At 41.2% G+C, this 24,296-nt stretch overlaps 1 protein-coding gene across 1 annotated transcript; it reads right to left on the bottom strand.

Moving 5' to 3' along the window:
* Positions 1-142: 142 nt before the first annotated feature.
* On the bottom strand, positions 143-24,296 carry C4H17orf75 (chromosome 4 C17orf75 homolog). Its single transcript, XM_031967620.1, has 10 exons — positions 23,476-24,296; positions 18,157-18,237; positions 13,529-13,654; positions 13,028-13,171; positions 8,652-8,709; positions 6,932-7,051; positions 5,950-6,014; positions 5,195-5,331; positions 4,309-4,412; positions 143-2,059 (listed from the first exon to the last, which is right to left on the bottom strand). Exons 1-10 carry the CDS (start codon positions 23,637-23,639, stop codon positions 1,841-1,843), a joined length of 1,218 nt encoding a protein of 405 aa, XP_031823480.1. The 5' UTR covers positions 23,640-24,296; the 3' UTR covers positions 143-1,840.

Here is a 24,296-nt window from a genome sequence, read left to right as displayed (position 1 = left end):
GAAGGAGGATGGAGGAAGAGGAAATGAAGCAACTTGGGATTTTAAGTGTGGTGGGTCTAACTTTATTATTATGGTGAATAAGGATGATGTCCTTAGCCGTCCCATGCCATTTGTCTACCAACAAAAAGAGAAAGTTCAGGACTGCTATTCAGAAGATAACCTTTATTTTAAAGGCAATAAAAATCTCCCATGAATGAAATGGATGTTATTTTTGAGAATCCATGTAATTTTTAAAAATACAATAACAAAAAGCTAAGTTTTGCTGGGGGAGACAGGTTTAGACCTAGAATTGTATAAGGAATATCACAGATCTAATCTTCCCTACCCCCCAAGGCCAAAAAAAAAAAAAAATTGTCTTCAATATATCACAATAAAGCACACATAGTAAGTGCTTAATAAATGTTTCCTAGATGAATTTCTGGTCTTAAAGGGTAAAAAGGAGGAAACACTGACAGTCATTCTGAAACAGCAGATCACTGTTTTAACTCTGCACTTAATAGGAATTTGGAGAAATTTAAAATGATTCCTCAGTCCTTCAGGACTCTTCTATTTCCCCAGGGCAGGAAAAATGTAAGATTTATGTTTCCTCTTACAAGCTTATAGAATCTCCTCTGAACCTAGGGAAAGAGGAATCAGCATAAAGACAGCAGTATGGGTAGAGCCTTTCAAACCCACTATTCTATGATTGAGAGAACTAAATAATAATGATCAAAAGGGTTTTATTTAAATAGCCATACACAAGGAAAACCACTGCTACATCTGTGTAACTGTAATCTGTTCCAGTGGAAAGAAGATACCCAGTCCTTTTGAGAGCAGACTTTCCATTGATTTGGTGCAAAACAATTTGAGGACAAGAACAAAAATACAAAAATCAAAAATCAATGTCCGAGTCCGAATGTAATGAAGAATCTCTGTTGAGTGTCTGAGGTTACATGTTGTCAGCAGAATGCTTTGGCTTCTCTTTTTCCCATCCATAATCACTCAAAGGTCAAACAACCAACCAGCCAACTAAGCAAACCATTCAAGCATTTTCAGCTTTATGAAAAAAAAAAGTCTGTTCTCTATAGTCTGTTTGATTCATTTTTGTGGCTGTCCTACAAACCAGCTAATGTTTTCCCTCACATTGGTATATCTACTCTACAAGGTCATTTTACAATATGTTACAAATTCAAGTTTTATTTGCACATCAGCACCAGGCTGACCATATCGTCACTGCCATTATCCAACAGAATACATCAGGCACCCACAGAGTGCAAAGCTTTTAAGACATGGGCTATGTTCTAGACCTGTCTTTGGAATGCTTTTGTGAAGCTAGTCTGCCCCAAGTTTAGAACTGTATCTTCTCCAAGCAGCTACAAAATGCTAAATCCTGTGGTGATTGAGAAAGAATCATGATTTTCTGCTACGGGAAATGTCTTAAAAGAGTTTTAAACAGAAGAATGGACTAAAGAGAAATTACAGAATTTCTTTCTGTGAGCCTAGAAAAATAGGACTGCCCACATAAAGGCAGAAAATGAGAGACATCAGATAGCCTCTGGTGGTCCCTTTCAACCCCAAGACTCTATGATTGATGAGGCTAAAAGCTGACAAAGAGAATAACTATGTTCTTGCACACTTTTATCCCTAAGACTCAAAGGAAAATGTTCTCACTGGTTTTTACATGATTTAAACTATCAAAAGACTGCAAGGTAGAATTAGTCTGAAATCACCTAATGCTTTTGGAGAGCATAACCCACTGTGACAAAGACAAATTGGTTCCCATCAATCACAAGAAGATGATGTGGCAAGATGATGTACAATACAAGACTGCAGCAATTTCAGAGTAGATAAAAACAAATGATCAACAAGTCTGGGCCACAGCTGCTTCTTTCATGAATTCTTCAAGGGCCAGGATCACGTTTTTGGCTTCTGGCATTTCTTCATGCTCCACTTTTACTATTTTCAGTAGGATGTCTCCACTGCCACAGTTCTTCAGAAATAAGTAACACTTAAACAAGGCATAATGATTCATTTCTGCCTGGCGAATAAATCTCTTCAGGTTGTTTGTGTCTTGGATAGCCTAGAAAAAACAGATGAGTTGAAAGTATGTTGTTTTCATCTTTGTAGAGGAAAGGGAATTAATAACAATGTCTAAATAATGCTTATGAATCATCTGAAATGCAACGAGCTAGGAAATATGATAAAAATGGAAGAAACTCATTGTTGGAGAGGTTATTAAGTTGCCATTGGTCAATTGATTCAACCATCCGGAAAGCAGTTAAAATTTAAGAAAAGTTATTACATTGTTCATACTTTAAACAGATGATAACAGTAGGTTTTTATATATATATGAGTGATATAGGAGACACATTTATAGGCACAGAATAAGAGATCGTACTACTGGAACTACATCCCAAGGAAGTTATTGACAGCAAAAAAAGACCCATTGTGTAAAAGTAATTATAACAACCTTGTTTATGATCATGACAATTTTGAAACAAAATATGGGCCTGATTGAGGAATGACTGAACAAATCACAATAAATAGAAATGATGTAAAAACACTACACTTTGAGAAAAGTTGAATATGAAGAATTTAAAGAAACAGAAAGATTTCTAAGAAGTAGTGCAAGAACAAAGCAAAAAAAAAAAGTATAGTGATTGCAATACTCCAAAGTTAACTTAGAGCCTAAATACATCAGTCAATGTAAGTGCCATATTACCACAATTCAATTTGTAGCTCTCCTTTCTGCTAACAACTGAAGCTCAAACTGCTTTCTCTAGAAGTGTATTTTGTAAAGTCATTTTTCTGGCTATTTGTTGGGAAATATCTGTTGTTATACTGAAACAAAATGTATCCTTCCGTTTATTTTTTAAATGAAATTTAACAAGCGAACCTTTTGTGGAACATAACATATATTGTCAGACTACCTTCCTCAATTGCTAGAATTACTTTTTTTTTCCTCTCAGTTTTCTTTTTTTTTTTAAATTCTGTCACACAGGATGATCTCTAGCGAGAAGAAAGAAGAGCAATATTTTTTAAATGTCATAAGAACAAAACAAAAAAAAAAAAGCAAATTTTTTAGAAAAAGTATCCTTAAACAAGAAGTGACAACACCCTGAATATCCTATTATTAGACCACCAGGTACACACACATAGGAAAGAAAACTTGGGTGAGTGCTCTGTACAACAGTCTTCGAGGCAAACCTAAGCTTGGCATTCGAACAAGCCCGTTGGAGCTCTGCTCTCTGCTGAGACATGGGGAGGGCAACCAACTTTTCCAGGGACATGACTGGTGAGTATCAGGCAGGATTCAAACCCTGGTCTCTCTGTCTCCAAGCTCAGCAGTCCATGCACCAGGCCACACTGCTTCCAATAGTTTCACAAAAAATACCAATTTCTCTCATAGTGCAAAACTATTTCCACTTGGAAAATGGACACTAATATATTGTTGGTGGAGTTGTGAACTGACCTACCCATTCTGGAGAACAATTTGGAACTGTGCCCAAAGGATTGTAAAACTGCATACTCTCTGATCTAGCAGTGTCTCTAATGGGCCTGTGTCCCAAAAAGATTATAAAAAAAGGGGAAAGACCCACATGTTCAAAGTTGTTTGTAGCAGCCCTTTTTGTAGTGACAAGGAACTGAAAGCTGAGTGGATGCCCATCAGTTGGGGAATGGCTGACTAATTATGGTATATGGATGTTATGAAATATTATTATTCTGTAAGAAACAATCAGCAGGATGACTTTAGAGAGGCTTGGAGAGACTTACAGGAACTGATGCTGAGTGAAATGAGCAGAACCAGGAGATCATTGTACGCGGCAATAAGACTATGTGATGATCAACTCTAAGGGGCATGGCTCTTTTCAACAATAAGATGATTCAAGCCAAATCCAATAGACTTGTGATGGAGAGAGCCATCCAGAGAGAGGACTATGGGGACTGAAAGTGGATCACAACAAAGTATTTTCACCTTTTTTGTTGTTGTTTGTTGCTTGCTTTTTGTTTTTTTCCCTCACTTTTTTTCTCTTTTTGATCTGATTTTTCTTGTGCAGCATGATATATGTGGAAATATGTACAGAAAAAAAATTTAGAATTGGGCAAGTGGAACCTAATGACTCAATGAGACATCAAGAAACAATTAGACAAAGTCAAAAAATTAAAAAAAAATTTTTTTTGACTTGAAAATGCCACCACATTCAACTCAGTAAGCAAAAAATTACATCATTCAGTATCTCCTGTGCACCAAATATTTGAAAATGGGTGATAAACATTTCTACAGAAGACTCATACCATCAAGAGAGAATCAGATCGACAATAAGTTACCTTCAGTTTAAAGTTCTCTAGAATTTGTCGGAAAAGAAATGGATTGCCACCTCCTGCAGCATTCAGAAATGCCTGCATCCAGTCCTCACAAAACTTGTTGCTTCCTATAAAACAGAGAAAGGTGAAAAACAGTAATAATATCTGGAGTTTGTAGAACACTGAAAGATTTGCTCAGCTTAAATCACCTGAATTTTCCTGACCATCCTCAGATAGAAGTACCACAGGTATGGTTATTTTCATCGCAGATAGGAAAACTGAGGCTCAGAGAAGCTTACATGGCTTGCCTAGGACCCCTCAATCAGAAGGAAACTCAATGTTCACTTCATTTCAATCCGTACTTTATAGATGAGGAAACTGAGGTCCTCACATCACATACGTAGTAAACATTAGAAGCATAATTTGAACCCAAATCTTCTTGATACTGCAGTATTTAAACTCAGATCTTCTTGATTCCCAATGCTTTTACTACCCTCTGTTGCTTCCTTATGCAGATACATACTACAAAGGGTGTTATATTCCTTGTAATAGTAAGATATTAACCTGCATCTTCCACTTATAGATTTCTCATACCCTACTTCTTTAAGTAATTTACTATTATTGTCAGAGGTGTGAAACAATAAAAAAAATTTCTTTTAATAGATTTTTTAAAAATTCTTTGTCATAAAGCATGATTCACTAAGGAGGGGAATGAGGGGCAGGATCTACTTGGAAACAAATGTGCTCTAAAAACAAAAAATATTAATAATATATATATATTTTTTTAAATAAGATCTTAAAAAATGGAAGCTAGAAGGTAAAGCTCTGTATGATCTGTTCTTACCCTACAGCACAAACATTCAGTTTCAGAAATAAACCACCAAAGGAGGCTTGAGCATATCCATCTCACCTGCATTAGAAAACTGCGGCTGGGATCCACTACAGTTTATAACCACTGACTTGTGTGGCTCTTCAGTCATAGCCATGCATAAGGATGTCATCGTCCCTTCATGAATAAGTCCTTGGAGACTTGCCACACTCAGAAACCTGCCACAAAAGAGTGTCTTTTACCAAGTGTCACTGACTCTCCCTATCTCACCCAGGTCAGAGCTGACTCCTCACAAGTCTGAACCCACCAAAGCTTAACCTGCTTTGTTTTTCCAATCTGGGTTAATATAGGCAGCCTAGTGACACTGCTCCCCAGGGACTCACTGCATTGGTGCAGACTTTACTATAAACATCTCTTTAGTCCCACTGGAGCTTAACCCACCCAAATACTCCATTAGCCTTAACCTCCCGAGCATTAGAGGCTACAGATGTGCCCTATCACAATTAACCATGCATCAGTTTTAAAGGGTCTCAGGAAAAATGAGTATTTTTAAAAGGATAAAAAAAATGAAAGAAAAGAAAACTGAAGCATTTTTTTCAAAGTACACAGAGGCAAGGTCCAGGAAAAAAAACACACAGACAAGGACAGTTTTGAAAGTTATATACTGAATTTATAAGCAAGTTATAGACAATAGATATTTACAGTTCCATGGACAATAAAAACAAAATATGTAGATGACACTCAAAATAAATAAATATAGAAATTTTTTAAAAATTTAAAGCAATTTGTGGGGGGGGGGGGGAAGTAGTTTTCATAAAGCTTTTAGCAATCTTTACCCATTAATGTCTTTCTTTGTTTTTTCATCTGATTCTTGAACTTCAACAGGAGTGTAACTCAAAGCCTTTGAGAGAAAAATTCACTGTCAACATGTATTTAATTTAATCAGTCAATTAGAAATCATTTAGCCCACTTAGCCTCAATTTGTAGAGGAAGACACCAAAGTCTGGATGTGACTGGATGACCTGTCCAATATCATAACCATATCCAGGTCGCAAGCTACAGAACTGATATCTGAAACACCATCTCTGGATTCCAAATCCTGAGTGTTTTACTGCACTCTCCCAAGGTGCTGAACAACAGTACGTGTCTTAAGGACTTGGTCTTTTCAATTGTTACACAGTAAAGATTAAGGTTCCTTATTTACCCAAGTCTTTGTCAACCTCACACAATTATCTGGATGACAAATCCAGCTAATTATCCAGATGATTTCAACTACACCTCATTGCTAATGTCAGAATATCTGGTTTCCATCTGAATGCTAGATGTCATTGAAGGAAGCAGCAGCTGTGTTAGAGTAATCCAACACTGAGTTGGAGGCCCAGAGTTCAAATCTTAACTCTGACATATACTCCCTGTGTGATCTTAGGCAACTCATCCCAGTCACAGTAACTTTACATATAAAATGAAGTAGTTGATGTAGATGAATTCTGAAGTTTCTTCTGGCTCTAAAAAGATCTATGATCCTCTGAACTCAAAAGGGTATTTTTCTCCTCCTCTCCTGCTGCTTAGGGAATTAATTCTGTTTATAAATCTTCTTTAAAAGTACTTATGAGATTATTATTGTGAAATCATTTATCCTAGGAAGGTACCTCAATTGGCAACTGACAGTGACTGAATAACTGAACTTCAAGTTTCCAAGTGAATTGTTGATGGCTACATTTGGGACAAATGGAAAATAAATGTAAGCAATGTCTGTAAACCTTTCATAGACCTTGTCAACCAGCTGCCAATAAATGAAATGTATATATTGATACTTACAGCATGCAGGAGAAAGGTAAGCTTCTCTTGAAAGAGATTCACGACTCTCTGGATTGGGCATACAGCCGCCTCAAACCAATTGCTAAGATAGGATTTGGTGCAGGCTTCCGAGCTAACTTCCTATATATACACAGAATAAAATGCTATCATTGAACATTTTGACAAAAATGTAATACTGTCTGTCTCAATATTGTTGACCGTGATAGATCCCATTTTAACTAAGATGTAACACTGTCTCAACATTGCTGACAATAATAAGACCTGCTGGATAAACACTTTCCAGTGCGGACATTTATCCTTCCCAGAAGAGTAAGTTTTAGTAAGAAATTTTGCTTGTAAAATGAAGTATTGAGTGCAAATGACGTTCAGAAGGCACTAACAAATTGAGCTGTTATGGTACTACAAAGCTTTTGGTTACAGACTGGTTTTCTCTATCAGTCTGTACTGGAGTGCAGTCTACTCACAGGCTGGTTACACTGTGATTGACACAGGAGCTTTGACTGGTTCTGTTTTCTGATCTGGGCCCATCTGTCCCTCTTAAGACAACCTGATGGACCCTGTTCCCAGGAGCTTCACCATACTGATACCATGATTAGTGCAGCACTGATTGGGTTTAGCCCACAATAGCTCAGAACTTCTGAGCTCAAGAGATCTACCAATTTCAACCTCCCCAGTAACCAGCTATGTGCCACTACTGTGCCTGGCTTTTAATCATTTTAAATTTTAATCATGTTAAATTTTTAATGTTAAATATACTTTAAAAAAAAGCAGTTGTACATAACAAAGGTTTGTAGTTTCATATGCAATCCTACTTTTCTGTCATTGCTTGTAAAATGATTAATGTTCATTAAGTTCCTAATTTTTTAAAAATTTTAATCTAGAAAAAGGACTAAAAAAAAAGCCTAAAACAGAAACTACCATAAACATTGTTTATTTAAAGGGATGAAATTTAAGGTGTTCCTTGTCATTTTTTCATCTGAGATGGCCATCATTCAAAGGGGAAGATGGGATGGTTGTACAAACCAGGAGGTATATTCCCAATGTTGACATCCTGGTACTGTTCTCACATTCCCCTCAGAGACCTTTATCCATGAAAGATCATCTTCCTAACCAGATCACTTGAGCAACTGACCCATATTATTGTATTACAAGTCATCCTTCCCCCATCCCTCTCCAGAATCCATTCTGCCCCATGGAACAAGTCATACTATTACTCAAAGAGGTGCTAGAAGCCAAAGCAGCAAAATTGCTTCAAAAAAGGTTTAAATCCATTAGTAGAAGAGAGCCATAGAAGGGTTCTTAGGGAAGCACTGGGATTCAGGGAATACATCTCCAGTTTCTGTGACTGACCCCAGAACAGTCCCCTCCTTCTGCAGTGATGTCTGAGTTGGGGGGGGCAAGGCTGTAGGAGCAGCAGGAGCACTGAGTAGCTGGGACCCCTGATTCCACATGTTCAGTGGGCATCATTCACATGTCATCTCATTGGATGAGCTGAATCACCAACATTTAGTTGAAAGGGAAAGCAGCAGAGCCATAATCTGGAACACACAGGGCTGGTGGATTTGCTTTGCCTCAGTAGTGAACTCCCTGTCTGCCTTAGAGCAACATATATTGAGGATTCTTGATGGCCACCTGGAAATGTTCTGCAAATAGAGCAGAACCATGACATCCAATAGTATTAATCTCCCATGCTTAAGAAGGATGAAATCAGGCTTTTTACCTTGCCATCCACATTTGTCTTCAGGCCTTGGATGTATCTGTCCAACTCAAGTCTGAAAGTATGACCTTAAGGAATAATAATAATAAATAATAAAAGTGACAGCTAGCATTTACATGGCACTTTAAGGTCTGCAAAATACTTTGCAGTATCTCATTTTATCCTTATAACAATCCCAGGCCATTTGTGCTACTATTATTACTATTTTATAGATGAAGAAACTAAGGCAGTCAGAGATTAAGTGCCTTGCCCAGGATCCCACAGCTAGTCTCTGAGCCTAGGTTTTAACTCAGGCCTTCCTGACTCTAGGTTGTGTGCTGCTCAGTCACTGTGCCACCTAGCTGCTTAGTGATAATAATGATAAATAAATAAATACTAATAAGAGATAAACCAAGATGCTGTTCTGGCTTTCAAAATAAAATATAAAACCTCTCAGTTTACAAACACTATGAATTAAAACAACCCCAAAAAGTAGCCTTTGGAAAATAACCAGAGGCCTGGTGGCTGCAGAGCTCATTGGATTCCAGTCCTCCCCCAGCATCTCCTGTACTGGACTAGGATAAGCGAGCCCACTTAACCTCTTGTTGCTGTACTTGGCTCCCTCAGCCTGAAGGTAATAGTGGTACTGAGCTCATCAGGTCAAACTTTCCTCACCTGAGAATTCTCTCTACTACTGAAATCACAGGTTCCTATTACCATCTCATGGGCAGTAACACCCCTTAAATGACTCAGAGAAAGGAAGACACTCAATGAAAAAAGGAATTTAAAGTCAAAGGATTTGAACAGAAAGTTTTAAAAAGAAGAAAAGCAAATTGTTGATAATCACTTTAAAAAACACTCAGCCTACTGGGATTATATCCCAAAGAGATTATAAAGAAGGGAAAGGGACCTGTATGCGCACAAATGTTTGTGGCAGCCCTTTTTGTAGTGGCTAAAAACTGGAAACTGAATGGATGTCCATCAGTTGCAGAATGGTTGAATAAATTGTGGTATATGAAAATTATGGAATATTACTGTTCTGTAAGAAATGACCAACAGGGTGGAGTTGTGAACGAATCCAACCATTTTGGAGAGTAGTTTGGAACTATGCTCAAAAAGTTATCAAACTGTGCATACCCTTTGATCCAGCAGTGTTACTACTGGGATTATATCCCAAAGAGATTATAAAGAAGGAAAGGGACCTGTATGTGCACGAATGTTTGTGGCAGCCCTTTTTGTAGTGGCTAGAAACTGGAAACTGAATGGATGTCCATCAGTTGGAGAATGGCTGAATAAATTGTGGTATATGAAAATTATGGAATATTACTGTTCTGTAAGAAATGACCAACAGGATGATTTCAGAAAGGCCTGAGAGACTTAACTAACTGATGCTGAGTGAAATGAGCAGGACCAGGAGATCATTATATACTTCAACAACAATACTAGATGATGACCAGTTCTGATGGATCAGGCCACCCTCAGCAACGAGATCAACCAAATCATTTCTAATGGAGCAGTAATGAACTGAACTAGCTATACCCAGAAAAAGAACTCTGGGAGATGACTAAAACCATTACATTGAATTCCTAATCCCTATATTTATGCACACCTGCATTTTTGATTTCCTTCACAAGCTAATTGTACAATAATTCAGAGTCTGATTCTTTTGTACAGAAAAATAATGTTTTGGTCATGTATACTTATTGTGTATCTAAGTTATATTTTAATATATTTAACATCTACTGGTCATCCTGCCATTTAGGGAGGGTGGGGGGTAAGAGGTGAAAAATTGGAACAAGAGGTTTGGCAATTGTTAATGCTGTAAAGTTACCCATGTATATATCCTGTAAATAAAAGGCTATTAAATAAAAAAAAAAAAAAAAAAAAAAGAAATGAGCAGGACCAGGAGATCATTATATACTTCAACAACAATACTAGATGATGACCAGTTCTGATGGATCAGGCCATCCTCAGCAACGAGATCAACCAAATCATTTCTAATGGAACAGTAATGAACTGAACTAGCTATACCCAGAAAAGAACTCTGGGAGATGACTAAAACCATTACATTGAATTCTAATCCCTTATATTTATGCACACATGCATTTTTGATTTCCTTCAAAGCTAATTGTACAATAATTCAGATACTGATTCTTTTGTACAGCAAAATAATGTTTTGGTCATGTATACTTATTGTGTATCTAAGTTATATTTTAATATATTTAACATCTACTGGTCATCCTGCCATTTAGGGAGGGGTGGGGGTAGAGGTGAAAAATTGGAACAAGAGGTTTGGCAATTGTTAATGCTGTAAAGTTACCCATGTATATATCCTGTAAATAAAAGGCTATTAAATTTAAAAAAAAAAAAAAAAAAAAAATGACCAACAGGATAATTTCAGAAAGGCCTGGAGAGACTTACATGAACTGATGCTGAGTGAAATGAGCAGGACCAGGAAATCATTATATACTTCAACAACAATACTATATGATGACCAGTTCTGATGGATCAGGCCATCCTCAGCAACGAGATCAACCAAATCATTTCTAATGGAGCGGTAATGAACTGAACTAGCTATGCCCAGAAAAAGAACTCTGGGAGATGACTAAAAACCATTACATTGAATTCCCAATCCTTATATTTATGCACACCTGCATTTTTGATTTCCTTCACAAGCTAATTGTACAATATTTCAGAGTCTGATTCTTTTTGTACAGCAAAATAACGTTTTGGTCAGGTATACTTATTGTGTATCTAATTTATATTTTAATATATTTAACATCTACTGGTCATCCTGCCATCTAGGGGGGGGTGGGTGGGGGTAAGAGGTGAAAAATTGGAACAAGAGGTTTGGCAATTGTTAATGCTGTAAAGTTACCCATGTATATATCCTGTAAATAAACGGCTATTAAATAAAAAATAAAAAGGAAAAAAAAAAAGAAAGAAAAAAAACACTCAGCCTTACTAATGATGATCTTTGAAGTATCCCTCATAGCCAACAAGTGGACAAAAACAAATAAAAACCAAACATAATTCTGGAGGGACTGTGAAGAAATGGGTCCACTCATTCATTGCTGGTAGAATTACAAGTTTGTAAAATCTCTTGGAAAAGTAATCTAATGGGTAGTAAAAGTTACAAAAATCACCATAAACTCTGACCCAATAATTTCACTGTTGGAAATTTATCCTGAGAGTTTTATCAATGGCAAAAATAAGGAATAATCTATTCAAATATTTTCATCAACAATCTTATATGTAATTGTAAAAAACAAAACAAAACAAAAAATTGGAAATAACTTAAATGTCTAACCATAGGGAAATGGTTAACTTATGCTATGATCAATGAAAGAAATATTGTAATGTAATGAGAATGGACATGTATACAAGAAATACAAAGAAATCTAAAAAGTCCATTATAAAAAAAAAGAAAGTGGAAAAAATAAGAACAAGAGGAATAGAACACACGCTAACTACAATTATAAAAGGAAAAGTGAATTAATTTTTCATAGGTAATTTATACAATAACTATAGTAATGTAAAGAAAATCAATTCAAAATTCTAATCAATTTAGCTACCAATCATGGTTTCAGAGGAATAACTATGAAGAGGATTGCTTCTTGGCAAAAAGTGGTTGGGTTACAGGTACAAAATAAAAGATACATTTTCAGACACTGTTAATACATTGTTTATATTTAATACATTGTTAATATTATTTATATTTATATTTAATACATTGTTAATATATCTGTTTTGCTAAATTTTATTTATTTGTTATAAAAGAGAGTGGGTTGAAAGTGAGTGATTTTTTAAAAAAATCAACATTAAACATTAATTAAAAATTAAACATTTTTAAAAAGTGATTAAACACAAATTGCCAGAGAATCCTATTGGAAATTTAAGAGGAAAGACCCAAAGGTATTAATAGTGTATGTGTTGAATTTACTTAATTTATATGTAAAAAGTCACAAAAGAGTTTAGAGGTTAATATTGATGTTTGCTTTCAATAAAATATTTAATAAGGTAATCAACAAGCATTTTAAAGTACCTAAATGGACCAGAAATTGTGCTGTTAATTTTTAAAAATTAATAAAGCATCTGGAGGATGACTTCCTTTTCCTCACCTATATCCCTTCCCCAGCCAGCCAGCAGCTTCCTAAATCCCCAATTGTTCAGGGCAAAGGAAGCTTTCATTGACTTCTCTACCCTCTCCCTAAGGCTATTTAATATATACTTTTCCATCTCATTAATTAATAATGTGAATTTTTAAAAATAAAATGAATGAAAGCTTATGGTAATGATACTGTAAAACTGTGAGGATGAAAAGTCAATGGAAATCCATCTTCTGTTTTATTCTTCTGCCTTGGCCTTCCTGCCATTTTCAGAGACAAAGAAAAGGATATAGCTCAAGTCCTTTTTCAGATCCTCCTAAAAAACACACTATATATTCAGCTGTGTCAGGTACAGACTCTGTAGTCGCTGTTTCTAGAAGCGGTTTGTCTTGCTGGAAAAGGCAATAATAGCAACCAACCCGGGAATCTGGAAGACTGGGAAAGAAGAGTGGCAAGAGGGAGTAAAAAAAAAAGTCAAAGGCTGGTGACTCATCTTGTGACCAACATGCATCTCATTTAGCTGCTCAGCTTCATCTATTATCTGCATTGGGAATCTGCCCACCTCCTTATCATGTCTTACATTAAATACTTGAAAGGGAAAGGTTAAGTGGATTGCTAGTATTAACTTAATAAACTAATTAAGGGGGGGTGAATCAAGAGTCACAATTTCCTTGCAGTGATCAAGATGGGCTAGACATAGAGTCAGCCAAGTACTTGTCAGCTAAGATCTGGCCCGGAGGGAACTGCTTATCCCCTCCATCACGTGGCTCAGGCTCACGTCCCAGTCCTTACCTCAGCTCCACTGATGTAACATTACCCAACCCTTCAAAGACAGCTCCTTTGGACAGACGCTTAGCAATGGCACTCCGGAGCTCTGGCTCTGCTTCCGATGGCAAATTAGTGTCTACCAAGGAAAGGCTTTTAAAAGAAACAAACAAAATAAAAGACATATGTGTGTATGTGTATGTGTATGTGTATGCATGTCTATACGTGTTATTAATTTGTTCCTTGCCAAGGGAGTTTGGGATTTGCAATGACAAGTAAAGTCGAACGTCTGAGGAAGCTAGGATGATTTTCAGGGAGGGGATGTGTAGAACTGCATGGCCTTAGAGTTGGGAAGGGCCACAAGTTATCAAACCCAAGCCTGTCATTTTACACAGAGACTAAGTGAACTGCCAAAGTCATCCAGCTAGGACATATCTGAGGCAACATTAGAAGCCAGGATAATAGACTACTCTATCCACTGCTGTCTACTGTCTGTCTCTTTGCCAGAGATTCTTATAGCCTTTATGCAGCATGGACCCTTTGGCAGCAATCTAGGAAAGCCAAATATGCCCCTTCTCTAGAAAATGTTTTAAGTGCTTAAAATATAAAGGACGAAAAAAAGAAGTCAATCATAATGAAATAGCGTTACCAAAATATTCTTTAAAAATTTGCAGACTCTAGGTTAAAGACCCCTGCTCTATGCTGTTTACTTGGTGTCATGGGGGTTAATTCGGTGACCACGCCAACCACTTTCCGTACCACCATTCATGAAGTCAAAAGCTAGTTTCAAACATTTGGTCAAATGAGTTTTCTGTAGGAAATAAAAAGCAAAAATCTCAAATTTGAGTCCAGATGAAATTCAATTAATCAATCACTGCATAAGCACCCATCAGGCACACCAAGTTCTATGGTAGAAGCACAACAGACACCAACTACTCCCAAAGAATTTACTATCCAATGGGGCAGGGGAAGGGAATGGTCATTTCCACAGATAACTCTAAGAGAATCCCTGGCAAAATGCTGGGGGCAATCCAAGGAAGGAGGCATCCCTTTCTGCTGGGCTTCTTGGGGAGAACTGTGGGCAGGCCTAGAAGGGAAAGTGGTAAGGAGGCCCTCTCACCTCACACCTCACACCTCTCAGACTGGCTAAGATGACAGGAAAAGATAAAGATAAAGATGTGAGAAAACTGGGACACTGATGCATTGTTGATGGAATTGTGAAAAAATCCAATCATGAAAGCAATTTGGAACTAAGCTCCAAGGGCTATCAAACTGTGATCTTTGATCCTTTGATCCATCAGTGTCTCTACTGGGTCTGCATCCCAAAGAGATCATAAAAGAGGGAAAAGGGACCCACAAGTACAAAGATGTTTGTAGCAAACCTTTTTGCTGTGGCAAGGAACTAGAAACTGATCATCAGTTAAGGAATGGTTTAATAAGTTATGAGATATGAATGTAATGGAATATTATTGTTCTACAAGAAATGATGAGTGTACATGGCAACAAGAAGATTATACGATGATCAATTCTGATGGACATGGCTCTTTTCAACAATGACATGATTCAAGGCAATTCCAATAGACTTGTGATGGAGAGAGCCATATGCATCTAGAGAGAGAACTATGGGAGTGGATCACAATATAGTATTTTCACTTTTTTTGTTGCTGGTCTGATTTTTTTCCTTCATTTTTCCCCCTTTTGATCAGATCTTTCTTGTACAGTGAAATGCATGTGGCAGTATTTTTAGAAGAATTACACAAGTGTAACCTGTATTAGGTTACTTGCTATCTAAGAGGGAAGGGAGGTGGGAGGGAGGAAGAAAAATTTGCAAGGGTAGATGTTGAAAACTATCTTTGCTTGTATTTTGAAAAATAAAAAGATATTTTTTTTAAAACACTGAGATGAGAAAGACCAGAGCAAGAATGTCACTAAGATTTCTCCAGTTTAAGAGGTAGAGTAGATGCAATAGAGAGAGCAGAGGCTGAAAAGATGAATGGAAATTCAAGGGCAGGGGCCCTTGACCGAAGGATTGTTCAGTTCATCAACAATCACTTATTAAGTACTTATGTACCGGGCACCATGCTTAATGCTGGGAAGTACAAACAAAGGAAAAACATGGCCCTTATCTCCAAGGTCTTGTTCTCATGGAGGAGGTGACATGCAAAGGACTCTACACACAGAAGTTGTACACAGAATAAACAGAGGGTCACTGCAGAGCGCAGGGGCTGGGGAGAAGAAAGAGCTCCCCAAAGGAGAGGACGCTCGAAGGAAGGCAGGAGGTGGGGAGGATGAAGGAAAGCATTCTGAGCCTGGGAAACAGAGACCAGGGCAGGCTGCATCCCTAGGAAGGAACATCACACAGGCTCAGAAATCATGTGTCTTTGGGTAGGAGAAAGGGAGCCACTTCAGATCCCTGAGCTCAAGAAGTACCCAACCCGAGGGGGCATTAAAGCTCACTAGCGCAGGGCAGGACAGCCAAAAACAGGTTGGAGGAGGAGACTCTGGGTGGGAGGCTATCGCAGAGGCTCAGGGAGAAGCAGCAAGTGTCTGAACGAGAAAGGATGCTTTGGGATTAGCAAGAGCTGGAGCAGAGACTCAGCAGGCAGTGACGAATGAAGGAGGGAACTTCAAAGCGTCTCCAAAGTTCTGAGCCGGGTGACAGCGAGGCTGGAGGTACCAAAGGCAAAAATGGAGGAGGGCAGGTCTGGGGAAGATGAGTCCTGGAGTGGGACATGACATCAAGGGGGAGTAAGGCAGCTGGAAAGATGGGCCCAGAGCTCTGGGAGAGGCTGGGGGAGAGCTTGGAGATTTGGGAATCTCCGGCCAGGCGGTGATACCCATGAAAAGGGCAGAGGAGGGAACTTAGATAAAGAGAAAAGGTTCAAGAGAGAGCTTGCAGGGAAAGCCCTTATCAAGGACAAAGGGAAGAAAAAAGGAGACAGAGAAGGGACAGACAGGAAGGAGACCCCGAGGATGCAATGTTCCAGAAGCCAAGGGAAGGGGTCCGGGGGAGGGGGGGCCTGGAGGGGAGTCAGTGCCAAATGCCTCAGAGAGAAGCAGGAGAAGAATACAAGAGGGAAAAAAAGGTTCCTGCTGACCTTGGGGAGATCTATTTCTGGAGCCCAGCAGGGATGGAAGCTAGATTACAATGGCCCACGAAGGAACTACATCATGGAGAAGTGACAGCAACGGCATTCCCGGAACACAAAAGAGCAACAATCTGAGGGGGAGAAGGATCCAGCACGAAATTCAGAACTGGAAATCTGTGAATGTGTCCATGGTCTGTAGCCAGGCTGGGGAGTGGGTAAAGATGCAAGAAAGAATGGGGCAAAGTCACAGAGGTGAGGGCTGGAGGGAGGGCTGCCCCAGAAAGGGCAGGCTGAGACCACAGGAGTGCAGGGAAGGTAAGTTCTGGGAGGGTCCGGCCCAATCCTGCTCACACCAAGTCAGAAAAAGAACATCCTCCACTCGGATCCTGAGGCTCACTGCGATCCCTGCACCAGAGCGGAATTCCAATCTCAGCTCTGGCCAATGCAGGCGGTGAGGGGATGCGGGGTGCTGGCCGTGGTGTGTGATGCTCTCCGGGCCTTTCACAGGACTGTGTGACCTTGGGCTTATCCCCCCCAGCTGCACATAAAACATGGGGCTGGGCTTCCTCCAGAACCTCTGAGCCTCGGGTCTCTTCTCTATAAAAACAAGGAGCCTGGACAAGAGGCTCTCACAACCAACAGTATACCACAAACTCCAGGATAATGGCCCAAGCTCATACAGAGTAGAGTATGAAAAGCAAAATTATAAAATGAAATTTGGAACAATTCTGATAGGGAGGGACTGGACCTGCAAACTCACTGATATAGGGGACTGTCAGACAATAAAAAATCCCTCTACCACTGCAGGTGATATTCTGTAACTTATAATCTTTAGCCATCTGGAGCAGAATTGTCAAATACAAGGTTCCAGGGTCTCATCCAATGTGGCCCGAGTATGGTATGAAGCAGATAAAAATGTAATTGGGAAACATTTCATAAAATAAAAATACAACAAAAGGACTGTTAATGTTAAAATGAGATTTCTAAGTTACCATGTAGCCTGTAGCAATTTTTATATATGATTTAGTGGCTCCCATTTCTGCATGAGTTTGACACCACTGGCCTTGGGATCAAGGGGCTTCCCCAGGGCCACAGGCCCAGGATGAGTCCGAGACAGGCCCTCCTGGCTCCAAAGCCAGCTTCTACCCTTCGGGCCACTCACTAATTACCTCTTGCAGCAATGTTCACAGAGCATTTAAATCCAATCACTGAAATCCCACATGTGATCCCAGAAACCGAGAGAGAACAAATTCGTGTCCAATTACTAGTGATACAAACATTATATGGACCTCCCTTTGGACTGTGAACCTGCCAGGGCAGGGACTGACTCTGGCCTTTCTTTGTATTCCCTTTGCTTAGTACAATGCCTGGCCCATAGTAGACATTTAATAAGTAAATGTTTATTGACCTGCCCAATTCACAGTATTAGAAAATAGAGGTCTAGGTTCTTAGGAAGAAAGTAGGTTTATATGTCTGACAGAGGAATTACTCAATGGAAAAAATCAAGATTTCTGGTTTCTACAGTCAAAACTGCACTAGAGACAGGAAAAGAAACGCTGACTTTACCTGAAGTCTGTGGCAGAAGGAGTTTCCAAAGTCAGGTTCCCTGGACTTCCATCATCACTGTCCCCACGTTGTGTTGGTGACCTGCAAAACACATGATTATTGTGGTCATTAATCACAGAAACCTCACTATTGCGGGATTCACAGAGGAAGGGGGAAGGCTGGGGAAGAAGCTAGTTAAAAGGGAAATCTTTGAGGAATATGAGCAGAGAAAGCCAATGATGGAAGCCCCTCTTTTTTGAAATGATGGAAACTCCAACTGAAATCATGACAACAGGCAATCTACACAGGATCTGCCTCCACAAACCCTTAGGATTGGACAGAAGTGTAAAGATCATCTGACCCAACCTGCAGAAGGCCAGTGGATCCATCCCCATACCGGCTCACACCATCTCTAACAGTTGCAGAGGGCCAGTGGCTCCATCCCCATCTCCCTAATAACTGTAACGGCGAATTGGCAAGAATCAGGATAATCTGGATGGAGAATGCATGTGTGCAAGGCATTTTAATTATACTACTTACTCCTTAATGAATTAAGGACATACTGGAGGGAAATACCTTAGTATCATAATTTCTGCTATTTACTACTCTGTTTCAACAAGTACCTTGATATTGATAAAACAGCAAGCAGCTTTTTACATTTCTGTTGATGTTGATGAGCATCATATCTAGGCCGTCTATAACTCTTTACCGTTGCTAAGTATCTTGGGGGCTGCTAGGTGGCGCAGTGGATAGACCACCAGCCCTGAAGTCTGTCCTCAGACACTTAACACTTCTTGGCTGTATGACCCTGGGCAAGTCACTTAACCCCAATTGCCTTGGGGGGGAGGGGAGATAAATATCTTGGTATTGATGGTTGGGATGGATAATGATGTGCATTAATCATGAAGCTAGCTAATGTTGTGACCCCAGCCTAAAAGATACATTACACTGGAGCTGGATTCCAACACCAACCCTCAGGTAACCCATGGTAAAGAACTTAGTTAGCTACAGGATCAGGTGAGCTCTCTCACCTGACAGGAAGTCTATACCTGCAAACTCACAGGTAGGTCCCCTTCAAGACCCCAAAACCATGTAGAAGCATCTAAAAACAAATAAGAAATGGAGATTCTAATAATAAAAAATAAATAGCCTTGAGAAGAATTCTTGACCAAATAAGGGAGAGATCACAAAAAGATAAACTACATAATTTTGACTGAATTAAATCGATACTTTTTACAGAAACAAAATCAATGCAGCTAGGGTAAGAAGAAAACAGTGGATTGGGGAAAAATAAAGCGTGGATCCCTTTTTTAACAGGGATTTGATCTTCAAAATATGTAGGGTATTTCAAAAGATTTAGTGAAATGTTAAGGTCCAATAGCTTAAAACTTCATTAAGACTTTGGGAGATCTTTTATAGAAAATTAACATGTTGTCTGAGACTGAAATCCATTACCCACTAGACAAGTGATCAAATGATATGAACTAACATTACTCAAAAGATGATTTGCAAACTCTTTAACAGCCATATTTGAGACTGTTTCAAGTTACTAATAACACAAGAAATGGAAATTGAATAAATTCTAAGGTTTTAACTCATCTACCAAGTTAGCACTGACAGAAAAAACAAATTAGTGTTGGGGTAGAAGAGAAAGGGAGAAGAAAGAATTAAAGTAAAAAGCAGAAAACAAAAGAAAATCTACAAGGAAGCAAAGAAAAGATGGACAGTTATGAATATAATGTCTTCTATTACTATACATGCTTTCTTGAAATGGAAATTTATTGTTACACATTCTGAATCCACCCAGATGTTCTGTTGAGACAGCTATACATGACAATATTTTGTTTACTTTTTTCTTTTGTTTCTTATTTAGCACTGAAGATTATATTTAAATATTTAAATTATAATATAATTTATATTTATTATATCTAAAATAATATAAATTAAAATTAAAAATATTTTTAAAATAGTGATGGAGGCACTATAGGGAGACAGGCACACTAACTGTAGAGTTGTGAAACGTTAAAAACCTGAAAAGCAATTTGGAATTATATTAAGGAAGGGAATTAAACTGTCAATAACCTTTGACCTAGAGATCCTACCAGTAAGAACACACCCTTAGGAGTACATTGAGCTAGAAAATGACTAACCAATGAAATAGGGGGAAAAAAAGGTGAATATGTGCCAAAATCTTCCTAGGAACCCTTGAATTGGGGAATAGTTTTAAAAAAAAAAAGCTTGATATATGAATATAATTCAATATTATTATGCTGTAAAGAATAATAAATATGAAGATTCTAGAAAAAGTATGGCAAAACTTATATGAACTGATGTGGACTGAAAGACGAGCAGAATCAGGAAAATAACACATACAGTAAATACAATACAGAATGAATCACAAAACAAAAACAAAACTGGGCAATATGTAATTATAAATACTGATCTTGGACCCAGAGAAGAGTTGAGAAGACGCAGAAAGGTAAGGATTGTGAGTATAGAATGCTCCATAAACTGTCAGATGTTGCAAGTGACATAGTCAACTATTTTTCTGAATTTTTTCCTTTTACTCTTGGTTTCAAAGGAACACTTCCAGGTAGGGGAGGATGAAAGAATATATTCAGAAATGAATGAGAAGAAAAAAGAAGCAAAAAGAAATAAAACAATAATAATACCCTAGTCACCAGAGGTCTAGTGATAGGACCGGAGAAAGGAAAAATTGAGAGAATGGGAGACAGGAAAGGGGCAGAGGGCAATGGCAGAGATTAGGAAGAGTGGGCAAAGAATATTGGGATCTAAAAAGAGAGATGCAAGGAGAGAAAAAGGCAGGTGACAAAAAGGCTGTGGCAAGGATGGAGGAAATAACCTGGATGCTGATGGTAGATTCAGAAACTTTTGAGGGAGAAAGATGGGACGGATGACAGGGTAGACATGGGAAGGTGAGGAGGATGGAGAAGGAGCAATGAGCTAGGAAAGATTTTACTCTTCCTTGTATCCTCAGGGATCTCAGCCCCATACATCCTTCCATGGAGACCAGGGTCACAAGCCCCTATTATACTCCTGCCTCCCCCCTCTCTCATCACGCCTTGTCTCCTCCTACTCAAGCAATAATAATCAAATCAAAGCCACCCCTGCTGCCCCCTACTCGACTCCCCTTCGGGCATCATTTCTCACCCATTTCACCCTGTTTCCTTCTCCTGTGTCCCACGCCTGGCCTGCATTCTCCCCAAATCTTCCCCTCAGAATATTCGGTTTCTTTTAAGACCCAACTCACAGGCCACTTTCTCTATAAAGCCTTTCTACTCCATCACCAACATCTATTGGGACCCTCCTGGTCAGTAATTGATCCTGACTTTGTCCTTTCCTACAGGCTGTAAGCTCCTTGGGCTGGGCGTTTTCATCACTGTCTTTATATCCCCAATAATTATCAAGGTGATTGGATAATGGACCACCCCAGGTCAGTTCCTTTGGGTCCCCACTCAGCTCTTCGCTCCCATCCACTTTGACCACTGCCCTTCCCATTCGATCAGCTTCTCTCCTGTCCCTGCTTGCAATGACCCGAAAGCACGGGGTCTTTCTGACGAGAGTGGCCCAAAAGCGGGGCTGCTCGCTCCTCCGGCGGCGTCCAGGCCCTCCTCGCTAGGTGCTGGAGGCTCCTCCAACTTCCTCCCTCGGGGAGTTGAGTACCCAGCTCACCATGTTCCTCCTACCCCCACTGCTGCCTTGTACCTGGGACTTTGTTGTCCCCAAACACCCTCACCGGTTCTTGCATTCCCCGTTAGTTACCCGTAGAGACCCCTCCTACTTCACTGAAAAAAAAGGAGGCTACTCATCCCCCGCTCCCCTCCCTCCCCATCACCACCCCGCGCAGTCTCCAAGGAAGAATCCAAACCCCAGTTTAAGTCCGAGCCCTCTGCCGCTCGGGCCTGCTCCCTGGATGGTCCCCGCTCTTCCTCTTTCCCACCTCTCTGACTCATGTTCCTTCAAACACGTCTAACTCCCCCCACGCTCCCTGCTGCCTCCTGTGTCCTTACACAGGAGGAATGACGATCTCCCATCATTCTTAGTGTTTCCTCCCTTTCAGACAAACTAGGAAAGAGCGGCTTCCGTCGCTCTCTCCTTCGCTTCCTGCAATCCGGCCTCCCCCCCTCCCCCCCCACTCTCCAAGGCCATGATCCTCCTACTCTTCCCGGATAAATCAAGGTCTTTTTTAGCCTCTCCGGAACGCCGCCGCTCACTCTCTATCTTCCCCCTCCCTCCTGGGTTTCCCTGATCTACCCCGCATCTCCTAACTCCCTTTGGCGGGTCTCCCTCCTTTGGGGGGATCAGAAATGTGGGTGCCCTCCGGGGCTGGCGTGCGCGCACGTGGCTCTCACACGGGCGGGCACGCGACATGCAGCAGACCGTGGGCTACGCTTGTTTAGTTGTGCACGTGTTGTGTGCCGGCGGCGTAACCGCAGCCGCGGCGTGCGTCGTGTGTGACGTAGTGCACACGTTTGTACCGCATGCACGCCTTGCTTTGCAAGCCCCGGGTGTCGGGCGCGTTCATGATAGATGCGATGCATGTGCCTACAGGGCTCATTTTGTGTATTTATATGTGTGTGTGTGTGTTTCATATAAACATACATGTTCAGGGATGCTCTCTTGCTATGTGTGTCTGCGCACGCGGTGCACGTGAGTTACAGCCTCGATGACGCAGGCCTGTGCGGGTGGGCGTGGCTGCCATGAGGAGTGGGCCTATGCCCGCCCACATGTTCAGGGATGCTCTCTTGCTATGTGTGTCTGCGCACGCGGTGCACGTGAGTTACAGCCTCGACGACGCAGGCCTGTGCGGGTGGGCGTGGCTGCCATGAGGAGTGGGCCTATGTCCGCCCACACGTTCAGGGATGCTCTCTTGCTATGTGTGTCTGTGCACGCGGTGCACTTGAGTTACAGCCTCGACGATGCAGGCCTGTGCGGGTGGGCGTGGCTGCACATGTGCTGTGATGCAGCGTGGGGGAGGGGCAGGTTCACGCATGCGCGTGGCGCCCTCGAGGGGTGCTGCCTGAGGATATCTTGCCTATGTGCGTCATAGTAGTAATGATAACTACAAGAGCTATAAGGATTTATAGGTTCCACAAACCCCCAAAAGCCCTGAGAGGCGGGTGCTAGGATTATGCCCATTTTACAAAGAGGGAACTGACGGGAATTGGTAGTTTACAGCTCAGCACTTCCCGACACCCGCACCGCCGCGCCCTCTGCCCCGCCCCCGCGCGTAGCTGCGTGCGCGTTCCCGTCGGGAGTGTGCGCGTGCACAGGCCGAACGGGGGAGGGGCAGACCTGAGCCCTGCACCGGGGCCGCACCTGCTTCCGTGGTAAGCGTAGAGGCAGAAATGGCTGCTGGGCGGCTGCCCGGGCTTCCGGTCCTCCGCGCTCCCGCTCCCGCCGCCGCCGCCGCCGCCGCCCTCCTCGCTGCTCTCCAGCTCCTTGTCGTCCCCGTCCAGGGATTCCTGCAGGGAGGGCAGCATGTCCGCGCGCCGGGGCCGGGCCGGGCCGAGCGGAGCCGAGCGGAGCCGAGCCTGAGGCCCGCGCCTGCGCGTAGGGAAGGGGGGAGGAGCGCCCTGCGCGCTGCGTCCCGCCCTGGTGCCCCCCCCCCCCTGCCGGAGGTCGCTTCGGAAGAGCTCCGTCGCACCCTCTCCCCCACGTTTCCGTTCCGTGAACGCCAATGTCCGGTAGGACGGGAGAAGCAAACCAAGAACCCGGGCAGAGCGCGTGTTTCCTTATTTGTCCGAACTGGCCCGGAGACCCGCAGAGAGTCTCGGTGTACGTGAGCGAGCTTCCCAGGCTCTGTGTAAGCGGAGCTGCATAATCCCCCTAGGCACTCAGTGCTGCCCATAAACGTCATTGTAATTAAATCGGCCTTAATGCTGCAAGGACTTTGTTGTGGCGGAGAACCACCCCCCAAACAAAACAAGTTTGCGCTTCCCTCCCACCAGCCTGGCGCAGAGCCTGTCCTGGCGTCGCGGTGCCGGGCTTCCGGCTCCTTCCCGGCAAAATCCAGCCGCGGCATTGCATGCGCTCCGACATCCCTTCCATGAGTGCGAGCTCTGGTCCGGGCAATCGCTGAACTCTCCCAGAACTCTCGCTTATAACTGCTGTGGCTAGAAATGTTGTGAGAATCAAAC

This window comes from Sarcophilus harrisii, chromosome 4 (genome assembly GCF_902635505.1).
Source record: "Sarcophilus harrisii chromosome 4, mSarHar1.11, whole genome shotgun sequence".
Taxonomy (NCBI): Eukaryota; Metazoa; Chordata; class Mammalia; order Dasyuromorphia; family Dasyuridae; genus Sarcophilus; species Sarcophilus harrisii.
The sequence above is the reverse complement of the archived record's forward strand: the minus strand, read 5'-3'. Positions and strand labels throughout refer to the sequence as shown.